The sequence below is a fragment of the Lissotriton vulgaris genome, chromosome 3_1 (assembly GCF_964263255.1).
Source record: "Lissotriton vulgaris chromosome 3_1, aLisVul1.2, whole genome shotgun sequence".
Lineage (NCBI taxonomy): Eukaryota > Metazoa > Chordata > Amphibia > Caudata > Salamandridae > Lissotriton > Lissotriton vulgaris.
This window is the reverse complement of record NC_141689.1, coordinates 793421796-793435198: the sequence shown is the minus strand read 5'-3', so window position 1 is coordinate 793435198 and position 13403 is coordinate 793421796. Positions and strand designations below refer to the sequence as shown.

The window sequence follows — 13403 nt, the reverse complement described above, 5'->3', positions numbered from 1 at the left end:
CTTTTAGAGGCCCCACAACTGGATCAAGCACTCTCAGAAGGACAGAACTCTCTCAGCATAGTTCAGGGAGACTGGGGGTGAAGTCCTTTTGTTCCTGGGACTTCAGAAACAGGGAGCCAGCTCTTCTCAGGCCCTTGGAGATTCCTTACAAGACAGGGGACACAGCTCACAGCAAAGTCCTTCCCCTCTCCTTGGCAGCAAAGCAACAGCAGGTCAGTCCAGCAGAGCAACAGCAGGACAGTCTTCCTTCTTCAGAGTCAGCTTTCTCCTTGGCAGAGGTTCCTTCTTGATTTCCAGGATGATCTAATTTTCTGTTGTCAGGGGTCCTGTACTTATACCCCTAAAGTCTTTGTTCTCTCGGTGCATGTGGGCCCTGAGCCCGGTCTGAACCAGTTCTGGGTGGATCCTGAGCACTTTGTTTTGCTGGCTGCATCTTTCCTTTCAGAGTGAGGGGCAGGGTCCTCAGCCGCCCCGCAGGAGGTGGAGCCAGCATTGTGGTAGGCAGGCACAGCCCTATTCAGCCCAGGTGCTAACTCCTCCCACCACTCAGGTAGCCATTACATTCATTCAGCCTAGTGCTGACTCATCCAGCCTCCGGGGGAATTCCCCAGCCCCTGTCACTCACAAACCAGACAGTCAATACACAAACAGGCCCGGGCACACAGAAGGGTCAGACAAGAGAACAGCAACTTTCTAAAAGTGCTGTTCTCAAACACAGGATCTAAAAACCACCTTTCCTAAAAGATGCGTTATTAAATTCTGAGTTCAGGGATACTAGATACTTATGTCCTATCTTGTTCCTATGGGAAGAAATGCTGTTAACCACTGTAGCCAGCATCCCCCATGTTAACCTATGGAGCAAGATAGCCTTACAATAGTGAAAAACGAAAATGGCTGTAATTCACTACTAGAGAATGTCACCTGCACTAGTTCATGCTCTACCTTTCACATACACGGCACCCTGCCCAGGGGGGTACCTTGGGCCTTCCATAGGGGTGACTGATGTGCACGAAAAGGGAAGGGTGTAGGCCTGGTCAGCGGGGACGCGGACCAGGATGACATGGCAGTTCTAAACTGCCCGTAGGCGCTGCAGTGGCAGGCCCTAGACACCATTTTAGAGGTACTCCTGTGGGTGGCACAATCAGTGCTGCAGGCCCACTAGTAGCATTTGTCATCACCGGCCCTGGCACACCCAGTGCACTTTACTAGGGACTTCATGGTGATACAAATATGCCAAACGTGTATATCCAATCAGAATAACAATTTACACAGGGAGCACTTACACTCTGGCACTGATCAGCAGTGGCAGAGTGTCCAAAGCATCTAAACCAGCAAAAACGAATCCAGCACAGCATCGAAAAATACAGGAGGTAGGCAAAAAGATAGGGGTAATCACGCCAAAGATGCCAGGTCTAACAATGGTTCATCTACTGCTAGAGACTGAAGCTCACCCACTTCTTAGAGATGTGATAGCTATGAGCAAAGCAACCTTCCAAGTGAAAAATTGCAGTTCACATCTATGCAATGGCTCAAAAGACAGACCCAAATGTCTGTTCTGCAGATATGCAGCTATCGCAGCAAGATGTAAGCGTATGGATTTATACACTAAATTGGAACGCTGTAGATGTAATAGATAACAAATTATGTTTTGGATTGAAGCGTCAAGCGGATTGACTTGATCGTTATTAAGGTAAATCACAAACCACTTCCATTTTGCTGCATAGAATGCCCTTGTGGTAGGACTTCTAGCCTCTTTGGTGATATTCATGCAATCTGGGTAAGATTGAGATAGACAAACTATAAGATTTCAGGTGCCAGATCGCAAGGTTGAGATGACTGGGATAAGGATGCCTTCTCCCTCCATGGTTCTGAATGAGGAGATTGGGTGTGAGATGGAGTTTTTGATGGGGAACTACTGACAACTCCAAAAGTTGGTGAACCAAGGTTGACGGGCCCATGTAGGAGCAACTAGGATTAGTGTCAGGGAGTGCTGTACGAGTTTCCAAACCACTAATGGAACGAGTGTGAGAGGCGGAAAAGCGTGAGCAAATATCCCTGACCGGTTCATCCATAGTGCATTGCCTTTGGACAACTGGTGTGGATCCCTGAATGCGAAGTTTGGGCATTTTGCGTTTAGGTGGGTGGCGAACACATCTATGTCTGGGAAGCCCCACATTTGAAAGAACGGGAGGAGAACGTGATGGTGGAGTTCCCATTTGTGGATTTGTCGCCGTTAACGACTGGGCAGATCTGCAATGTGGTTGTTTACTCCTGGAAGGTGTTCCGCAAGGAGATATATTTTGTGAGGTATGGCCCATCTCCAGATGCTCAGTTAATTGTGAGAGCTGGAGAGTGTATCCCCCCGTTTTTGTATGTAGTACATTTCTGGCATGTTGTCTGTGCGAATTAAGACAACTTTGCCTACTAAATGAAGTTGAACAGCTTTCAACGCTAGAAAAATTCCTAGTAGTTTTAGATGGTTTATGTGGAGTTATTTTGTTGAAGAGTCAACATACCCTGAATGGTATGTTTTTGTATATGAGCTCCCCAACCAGTGAGCGAAGCGTCTGCTGTTAGCACCATCTGTGGAACCGGGTCGACGAATGGCCGCCCCTTGGAAAGGTTTTTTGTATTCCACCACTGCAGAGAGTGATGGGTGCGGCAATCTACCAACACTAGATCTGAAAACTGACCTTGAGCCTATTCCCACTAACGTGCCATGCATTCCTGGAGGGGGCGCATTTGGAGTCTTGCGTAAGGAAAGATAAAAATGCAAGACGCCATCATTCCTATCAATTGCATGAACACTCAAGCTGGTAACGAGTGTTGTGACTGAAACTGAGAGATTAGGGTCGGCATGTTGCGGATTCGGACTTGGTTGGGACACACTAGAGCTTTTTGAGTGTCTATTGTGGCTCCTAGATACAGTTGTGTATTGGATGGTTGGAGATGAGACTTGGTGAGGGTCACAGTAAACCCAAGGTCGTGAAGCAGTTGAACTGTTTTTTTGTGAGGCGTAGGCAGTTTTGCTGCGAGCTGGCTTTTATGAGCCAGTCGTATAGGTAAGGAAAGACGTGAATGTGTTGTCTTCTTAGATGAGCCGCAACTACTGCTAGGCATTTGGTGAAAACCCTGGGCGCCGTACTTACTCCAAATGGGAGGACCTTGAAATGATAAAGTTGGCTGTCTATCAAAAACCTGAGGTATTTCCGGTGAGCATGTTGAAATAGGAATATATAGAAATAGGCGCCCTTGAAGTCCAAAGTGGACAGAAAGTCTTGCTGAAAGGAGTGGGAGCACTTGTTGGAGTGTGATCATGTGAAAGTGGTCTGAGTGAATGTATAGATTTAGTTCTCTTAGTTCTAGTATGGGCCTGAGAGTTCCGTCTTTTTGAGGAATTAAAAATACAGGGAGTATACCCGGGTCCCCTGATATTGTAATGAGACTGGTTCTATAGCGTGTTTTTCCAAGAGAGAGAGAACCTCTTGCTTTAGAAGGGTAAGATCCTCTGGTGACATTGCATGTGATCTTGGAAGAATATCTGGGTGGGGGGGGGGGGGGGGTGTTTAAACTCCAGGCAGTAACCATATTGGATAATTTGAAGTACCCACTTGACTGAGGTGATTGAATTCCAGACAGGTAGGAATTGAGAGAGACGCCCCACAACAAGAGTGGAATGATCGGGGTAACGGAAGGAAGTCACTGTTTGCGGGGGAAGTGCGTGTGGAGTTGCCTCTGCCTCTTCCTTTACCGTGGTTTCCTTTGAAACCACCACTAAAATAACCTCTTGAAGAGGGGGAATTGTTGTTGTCCTTGTAAGAGGAGGAGGGGTTTTCGATGGACACTTTTGGAACCACTTGTAGAAAAGGAGCGGCGAGAGGAACCCCTAGTGGCAGGCAATTTCAAATCCCCCATGGACTTTGCGACCTCTGTCTTTTTTCATCTTCTCCAGCGAGCTATCAACCATTGGGCCAAATAGATGTTCTTTGTCGAATGGTTGGTCGAGGATGGAGGTTTGCACCTCAGGCTTGAATCCTGAGACTCTCAACCAAGTACACTGGTGTTCACTGCACAAGCTGCTGTATCTGCTGTGTCCAGGGCACACCTGATTGAGGTATTAGTGATAAGTTTACCTTCTAGGATAAGGTAATTAGCCTTAGTTTTGGGTTCGTCACGTAAGAATTGCATGAGTTTTTCTAACTCATCATAATGAGCCCTATCATAGCGAGCCAACAGAGCTTGAGCGTTGGCAATGCACCAGTGATTTGCCGCTTGTGAAGACACTCTTTTGCCTGAGGCATCAATAAGCTTAGACTCCTTATCAGGAGTAGCCTCACCTGTGATTTGTGAGTTAGATCTCTTGCGAGCATTGGATACCACAAGAGAGTCTAGAGGTGAGCATTGGATACCACAAGAGAGTCTAGAGGTAACTGACCTCTGATGTAAACAGGGTTGGTGGGTGAAGGTTTATATTTTTTCTCCACTCTAGGTGTAATTATTCTTGCCCTCACAGGATCTTTTAATATCTTGTCTGTGTGTTTCAACATACCTTTCAACTTAGTTAAAGTATGAGTGGCTCTCTGAGAGGAACTAAGTGTCTAAGAGCCTTTAGAAATCCTCTTCTAAAGGCTCTTTATGTAACTCCACCCGTGAGATTGAGCAGCCCTGTTAAGGAGTTCAATGTACCCAATGTTATTGTCAGGTGGGGAGGGTCTAGATGGATACAATTCAGGGACATTATCTGGGCTTGGGTCAGTATGATAATCCTCACAATGGTCAAGGTCCTGTGGCCTATCGTATTCTTCATCCTCATCCCCGTCATCCTGTGGGTCAGGTGTAAAATGGTGGTGGTGAATTTGATGGAGTAACAAGTAAATTGGATCAGTGGGGAAAGCAGGGGGAATGTAAGGTGGAGAAGGGTTAGTGCACACACTTTTGCTTTTGAGAGGAATGTGGTAGTCTTCTGGCTGGGTCACTGGCTGGTCTATCTTCCGTTTTTTTAAAGAGTGGCATGGATATGTCCTGTATCAGGGTTGATCACAAGTTTTTTCTGCTTCGGATCCGAAGGCGAGGCACTGGGTCGAGGCTCTTTAGACCGAGTATCTTTAGTTGTTTGTTTCGGCTCCGAACCATTCGGTGTCGAAGGTAGATTCTTCAGCAACAATGGAATTGTGACAGACATGTTTAGATTTGGGTTTCGGTGCCGAAGGTGCTGTTTGGCACCGGAGCGGGCCGGCTAGAGCCAGAACCGGAAGGCTTCCCTTTATGTTTCGGAGCCGACCTTTGCCTGAAGGCAGAGGAGGGACCGGCGCCCGTTTTTTTGGTTGTTGAGGGGGGCAAAGGGGTACGTTGACAAGGGGTCCTCCTCTTCCATGTCGGAGACGACTTCGGACACAGAGAAATATTCTTCCTCTTTGGCTCATTGAGCTTGCTGTTCTGTGTCGGAATCTTCACTGAAGATGTCCGGTGCAGAGGAGCCCTGGTGTCGCATCTTGAGGGGCCGAGCCCGACGGTCATAAAATGTTTTTCGATCGAAACTATCGACACGCATCGCAGTCTTTCTCGTTGTGTTCCGGGGACAGGCAGAAGTTGCAAACTTTGTGCAAGTCGGTGCATGGAAATTTAGCACAACGCCCGGGACAGAACTTGAAGGGAGTCCGTTCCATCGACTGCAAGTGCGGTCGGCGCGATTAGGCCCAAGGGCTCACCACGAGTTTTTCGATCTAAGTTTTTTTTTCCTTCTTTCAAGATGAGACGATACGCGGCGAATGGAGAACGGCGATCGATAACAATACCGTTGAGGGTAGTTGATTGCGTGTCATAGGTAACTGAGAAACGGTGCCGACCCAGAGCGCAGCAATACACATCCGAACCCAATGGCGGGAAAAAACAGTCTCAATGGAGTCGATGCCCATGCGCACGATCACCAAAAGGAGAAGTCACCTCCTCATGACTGGAAAGACTTCTTCGAAGAAAACCAAACTGCAAACATCTGGACCCAACACTAGATGGCAATCTATGCATAGCATATGATCTACAGCTCATATGCCTCAAACATATTTTTCCGATTAGGAAAAAGGTAATGGAGGTAAAATGCGGACTGCTTATCCTCACTTTAAAATGGGAGGAATACGCTTACTCAGGGGTTATCTTAAGAGTTCTTTACTAGATCTTAAAGTGCTTACTTAATGGTGCCAATACAATCGAAGCATTAAATGTTCTTCCAGTATAGGAAGGTGATCTGGCAGTTTAATTTGCACCTTTTAGAGCTTGTGTCTGCATTGTGGGGTAGCGCTGGGTAGAGTGCAGTGGTATTGTGGAGAGTGCAGGTGCACGGAGTGCAGTGGTACAGAAAAGAGCGGGGAGGAGTGAAGCAGAATGTAGTGGCGTAGACTAGTTTCAGAGTAGAGTGAAGTGGTTGATAGAGAAGTAGTGCAGGGTAGAGTGTAGTCTCATACAGTGCAGTGATAGAGCGTAATGGTGTTGAGTGGCGTACTGTGCACTGGCATAGAGTGCAAAAGAGTAGAGGTGTTGAGTTAAGTGGCAGAGTGCAGAGCAAAATACAGTGGCTTAGCCTGCAGTGGCTTAGTGTGTTGTGGAGTATACTGGCAAATACTGCAGTGGTGTTGAGTAGTTGGCAGAGTGCAGTGGCACAGAGTGCATCTGTTTTGAATACAGTGGTGTGGAGTATTTTGGTGTAGAGTGCAGTGTTTTAGAGTAGAGCTGTGTACAGTTGTGCAGAGTAGAGTGGTGTAGCATGCAGCAGCACAGAGTGAAGTGCAGTGTCAAAGAGTAGATTATTTCAGAGTAAAGTGGAGTGGTGCAGGGTACAATGGAGTGGCATACAGGGGTGCAGAGTAGAGTAAAGTGGCATAGAGTGCAGTGAGTAGATTGTTTCCGAGCAGATTGAAGTGGTATGGAGTGTATAGGGTAGAGTGGAGTTGGACAGGGTAGTGTGCTGTGGCAGGGTAATGGTGTAGAGTGTAGTGTTGCAGAGTAGAGGGGAATTGAGTGCACAGGCTAAGAGTGCAGTGGCGCAGAATAGTTTAGAGTGGATTGGCACAGAGTACAGAGGTGTACAGAAGAATGGCGTAGTGTAGTGGTAGTGCATTGATGCAGATTGCAGTAGAGTGGAGTAGGGTGCAGAGGCATACTTTGCTGAGAAGAGTCTCAGAGTTCAGTGGTGGAGAGTACAGTGTAGAGTGGCATAGGAGTGAAGTGGCATGGAGTGGTCCAAAGTTGAGTGCAGTGGCATAGCGTTCAGTGGCAGAGAGTGCAGTGTTGGAGAGTAGACTGTCGTAGAATGAAGTAGTGTATAGTAGAGTGGCATACATTGCATTGATGTGGACTACAGTGGCGTAGATTCGTACAGAGTAGTGGCATAGAGTGCAGTGACGAAAAGTGTTACAGAGTGGAGTATTGCGCAGAGTGCAGTGGTGCAGAGCAGATCGGTGTAGACTGCAGTGGCATGGAGTGCATTGATTTTGAATAAAGGGGTGTAGAGTACAGTGGCAAAGAGTAGAGTACAGTGGCAAAGAGTAGAGTACAGTGGCAAAGAGTAGGGTGCAGTGGCAAAGAGTAGGGTGCAGTGGCAAGGAGTAGAGTGCAGTGGCAAGGAGTAGAGTGCAGAGAAGAGTGGTGCTGCATAGAGTGGCGTAGAGTACATTGTTTCAGAGTAGAGTGGATTTGTGCATTGTAGAGTACAGTGGCATAGAGCAGATTAGAGTGGCGAAGAGAGGATTGGCATAGATTTCACTGGCGCAGAGTGGAGTGGTACAGAGTAGGTGCATCGCAACTGTTTACCAACCAATGGGGGCAATAAAAAAAAGACATTGTTAGGCAAGAGGTGCATAGGTATGCATGTGCTCATTCCTTACTCAATGTTCCAGTACACGCTATGGAGTGGGAAGTGGGCCATCTAACATGTTTTCAATGAAGACAGTGTGCTTTACAACAAACATATTGGACAGCTCGTTTTAGTGCAAACTGTAGTGTTGAAATAGAGCTCAGCAGAACGAAGGCAACCCGCTCCATTTTAGGTGTCACCTAAGACAGTGCATGAGCTGTCTTTTGTTAGATAGGCTGTTTTTTTTAATAGTGGGCACAGAAGCCATCCATTACCTCCCAATAGTTGACCTCGACGTTACTCATGTGCTTCCAACCTCTCCAACACTTCGTGTGTTTGTCCCTCCCATGGAGCATAGACTCATTACTTGTGTGCTTCCACTGCTCATTTAAGGCAAAACTTTTTTCTGTGTTTAAGCAGAGTTCATCTTTTTCAGCTGTTTCCCTCAGGTACTTCTCCCCCATCAGTGTTTCTCCTGTCCGCTGACCCTTCGCAGTCAGTCTATTCTGCTCCCCCATATGCCTCCTTCCGCTGCAAGAGAAGCCCTTCCACCAATCATCCCTCCGTTGTCCATGTTGCCATTCCTCTGTTGTCCATGTCAGCATCCATTGTCCATATTGCCCCCGCCACCTGCCCTCCCTCTATTGTCTGTGGTGCCCTGCCATCCTTCTATCTTTTGTCAGTGTTGCACATGCCACCCGCCCTTCCTCCGTTGTCCATGTTGGCACATTTCACCCGCTCTCTATCTGTTGTCCCGCCACCCGCTCTCCTTCGGTTGTCTGTGTAGGCCCTGGACCCGCCATAATAATAAAAATAAACACTTTAAAAGAAAAAATAAGCACTTTGACGCGGCCAGCGGTGGGTGTGTCAGTGCTTCCCCCTACACTCACTTGCCCATGATCTTACTACATGTTGCATCCCGCGATTAAAAAAATAAACAAAAAAAACACTCTGCCATAGTCACAGTCGACCGCATAATGAAGCCTTTTTTTATTTTCATCTTTCAGCCATGCTGCTGTACAACATGGCTAAAAACATTGAAAAAGTCAATACCTAGACTAGAACTATTGGCTTTATCAATGGTTATTTAAATATCTAACTCTTCAATTACAGGAGGAAGGGGTTTTAATTTAAGACAGCAGAAGCCACAAAAAGCAAAGGGGACGGACACACTGCAAATACAAAAGTAAAGTTAGCATTGTTGCTCCCTTTCTGCTCATTAATAAACAGTCATTAAATTATAACCAACTAAATGAAAAAACACTTTATTACATTTGCATTGAATCAGTTCGGATAATGGATCCTGGTCAGAAGTTAATCGGGTTTCAAATGTTTTATGCAGACTAGTATAAAAAACTATGAAATGCAGGATATTGTGTTTTTTCTGAAAGCGTTGCCTGAATTTTGAACTGCCGATACGTTTTAGTGGTTACGGCTTACAAGGTGGGAAAACACTTAGGTAGGCAACATCCTACATTTTTCCTTGCCGATGCATCACATTATTCGAAATAAAATGAAGCTATTTCTTCGTACATACAGACAAAACGTTCTCTCTTTCCACATTGCTTCTTTCTGGGATGAAAGCACAGCTATACAATTGTAGATTTAAACAAATGCCAATTTTAACAGTTTTCTCTCAACTCATTGTTTTGCCTCAATAGACATATTTCAGATCAAAAAGTCTCTAGATCCTGACAATGATCAATTTCAATGGCATCCTCTGGGTCCACCCTCATTTCAACATGTCCATCATGAATTTCATCAAGGGATGCCAAGGCCTCATTCGTGTCACTCGCAAACGTTTCTCGTGATGCATCATCGTGTTCTTGAAGGTTGATGCCTTTAATGGCCTGCTTAATCTTCAGTGCAAAAATGTGTCGCCTTCTTTTTTTGGCAGCTTTCTTGCTCTCATATTCCTTTTGGTTTTCCGAATGAAAGATAACCTTTAGGGAGCAAAGCAAAATAAAAAGTTAAACTAAATACACTTTCTAAAATTGTCACTGTAACTTATTACATGAAGGGATCACGAGGTAATTCTTTTTTAACACATTTCCGTCTCTCCATATTTATTTTTTGATAATTTTAAAATTTAGTTGCAACTAGAATATTTGCTTTTCCTGATAAAATGTACTCATTGGCTTCTGTAGGTTTTTAGTACTCGCGTACAATAAAACAACATTCAACACATTAGCATCTAAATTTAGCACAGGTGCATTACACTTTACCAGGAAATCCTTTTTCAGTTTACTGTGGGCTGTCAATATATACCGGTATTAAAGCTAGATTCATGAAGCCAAATTGCGATCGCAATAGCTGCGAAAAAGCAATTGCGATTGCAATTTGATGAAAAGGGATTCAAGAAAGAAAATAGCGAAATCGCAAAAATTTTCTGCGAAATCGCAATTAAAATTGCAGAATCCAGAAAGAAGTCCATTAGCGAATCAGTAATAGCGAGAAACCATGGATTCTGCAAATAAAAGAAATCGCTATTGCAATTCAAAAAAATCGCAAATAGCGAAAAAACCCAAAATCACATTTAGCGACGTGCAAATTAAGGAGAACCCAAAGCAGTGGTAACCAGTAAAAAAAAAAAATCACATCAGAAAAAAAGTCTTGCAAACTACCAACAGGTGCTGGCTTGACCAAACACACTTAAGGACATGCAGCTGGAGCCTGAGGACTCACACAATGCCAGGACTCTACATGGTGGTCAGGCGGCGAAGGCTACAGCGAGCAGCACGGAACAGACGACGTATCCAGGAGCGGATATTCCGTCAGCGGGTCACCCTACTGGGCCAAACCAGGGAGCAAATCTACGCCAAGTACCGCCTAAATGGGGCAATGATTCTCAAGCTGATCCGGGACCTAGACCCCCTCCTGCAGCACCCAACAAGGAGGACTAATGCCGTTCCCACCCATGTGCAGGTATTGTGCAGCCTGCACCTACTGGCCTCCCGAAGCTTCCAGGGTATAGTTGCTGTTGCAGGGGGAATATCCCAGCCCACCATGTCCCGCTGCCTCTGGAGTTTCCTGGAGGCCATGCTGACCCGCCTACACCACTACATATCATTCCCCACCAGCCAACAGGACTTGAACGACACCAAGCTGCAATTTTACAATGTACACAATTTCCACACATCATAGGATGCATTGACTGTACCCACATCCACATCTGCCCACCAGCACAAACGGAATACATATATTGAAACCGCAAGTCCTACCACTCCCTCAATATACAGATGGTATGCAATGCAAAGACAATCATCACGGACATAGTGGCACAGTACCCGGGGAGCACACATGACTCCTTCATATTCCGGCACAGTGGCATTCATACACGACTGGCCAGGGGAGACTTTGGTGAAGGACACCTACTGGGTAAGGTAAGTTCACATGCCACACAACAGTACAATGTGATAATGACGCTGCGCTGCACAGGCACTCACCCTCTGCTCCTATCATGCAGGTGACAGCGGCTACGCTCTCCGTGAGTACCTACTCACCCCATACCTCAACCCTGCAACACCACAGCAACGGCGTTACAATGCAGCACACATACGCACAAGAAATTGCATTGAGAGGACATTTGGCCTTTTGAAGAGCAGATTCCGCATACTGCACAAGACTGGTGGGGCCATCAAATACGAGCCCGAGGTCTGCTGCCGCATCGTGGCCGTGTGTGCTATCTTACACAACATTGCTACCAAGCGCAGGATACCTGTAGACATCTCTGGCAGTGAGTCAGAAGGGGACAATCGGCCACCTGCACATGTGTGTCACACACGCAGCGAGAATCCAGCAGAAGGACACAGGCGCCGCAACCAAATCTGCATGAACTATTTCTAGTGCACCCACTCCCCACACCCATTACTCAACTCATGCATGACAAACATTAATAATGACATGAGGCACTTTACGTTATTCAGAATTTTAGTAATTGTGACTGCACAATAAACTGGGCATTCTGAAAACTGGGAAAAGAATTACATATTGCGTCATATGTCTATATTAGTCTGTATGGCATGCTCGTTGCGTCAGCATGTGGTCTCACTGTAATGCACAACAGTTCAGTGGCGCCTCCGGGTAGTTGCTCCTGACCTCTCTCAACGTCCTCCTCCTGATTCTGCCGTGCGGCAGCAGAGGGCCTGCTGCTGCAGCGGGGTGCTACGACCGGTGGTAGGGACTGACTGCTGTGGCTTGATGTTGCCTCACTAGTGTCGTCTGCCCCCCCCCGCCTGGCCATGGCCAATAGCCTGCATGCCCTGCATGGCTGCTGCTATGTTCTCCAGGGCTGTCGCGACGTCCTGGCAGCACTGGACCATATTGACCTGCATGGCCAGGGAGCGTCGCGAGAGCTGGGAGGTGGCGTTCCCAATAATATGATTGGACCGCGTGTACGCCGACAAGCGGGTCAACAGTTGGCGGTGTCTGCGGCGATTGAGATCCCACTGCCTGGACATTGCCTGTGTGTTGGCCTCCACAGCTGCTGTCATATGAGCCACATTACGTGCCGTCTTGTCCAGTTGGAGGTGGATGGCGGCTAGATGTCGGGCCTGGGTCTGGTGCACACTCAGCATCCTGCGCTCAATGGAGAGCCCACCTGCACGCACAATTCTGCCCCTGGCAGCGCGGGATGTGTTGGTGCGCGGCTCTCTGACCAGACCGTTTGTCTGGCTCCTCACAGCCGCAGGGCGGCGGGTTGGTTGGCGACCTGCTGCTCGTGTTGCAGGCCCCACTGGTGGCTGGGTGCTGTGTGGTGGTACAGCAGCGCCTGTGTCACGGGGGTGGCACGGGCCACAGGGGCGGGTGGTGGGATGACCGCTGTTGTGGCAGCTTGCCCTGATGGTCCGGGCTGTGGGGTATGATGTGTATCCCCATCCGTGTCCTCCGTGTTCTCCTCAATCACCAGGGCCTCGCTGTTTGTGCTGGGGACATCAGCGCCACCTGTGATGTAAAGTGGACTTTGATTAGTGACATGTTCCGTACACAGTTAGGCTTGCTACATGCATGCAGTTTACCATTCCCTGACTCGCTGCAGGATTGACTCTCACTGGACAGGTCAGGCTCAATGGTACAAGATGGTAATTGTGGGCAGACTACATGTCCCACAATGCAATTGCGCTATGGAGCTCTACTTTGGCTGCATGATTGGGGTTTGTTATGGGATGCACTGGAGTCATGGACATTGTTAGGGGACAGGAGGTTGCAGTCGCATGGCACTTACCTGGTGTGTCTTGGGTGGGTCGGGAGGAGTCAAGCCTGGTCACACCCACGCAGGCCTGTGGGTTGATGGTCTCCTCCACTTGGTCCTCCAGTGGTGTGTTCGGTGGGATAGTGGGCTCCCCTCCACCGGTCGCCACTTGCTCCCCCAGCCTCTCAGCAATCTTTTCTTTTGCCCGCCCTCTTAAGTCATACCAGTGCTTTCTCAGCTGGTCCACCAAGCGCTGGGTCACCCCCACGGCGTTCACTTTGGCGCGGATGCGCAGCCATATGCGCCTTTTTTCGGCCTCTGGTACCCTTCGTGAGTCTTTGCCAAATAGGCGGTTGTGGTCCCTGG

The 13403-nt window shown here is 47.6% G+C and overlaps 1 protein-coding gene across 1 annotated transcript in view; it reads right to left on the bottom strand.

Moving 5' to 3' along the window:
• Positions 1 to 8814: 8814 nt before the first annotated feature.
• PHAX (phosphorylated adaptor for RNA export) overlaps positions 8815 to 13403 on the bottom strand; it is a 124703-nt gene continuing 120114 nt past the window's right edge. The window contains exon 5 of the mRNA XM_086961106.1: positions 8815 to 9789. Within this exon, the coding sequence (XP_086817232.1) occupies positions 9520 to 9789 (270 nt within the window). The 3' untranslated portion in view covers positions 8815 to 9519. The remainder of the gene's footprint in view (positions 9790 to 13403) is intronic.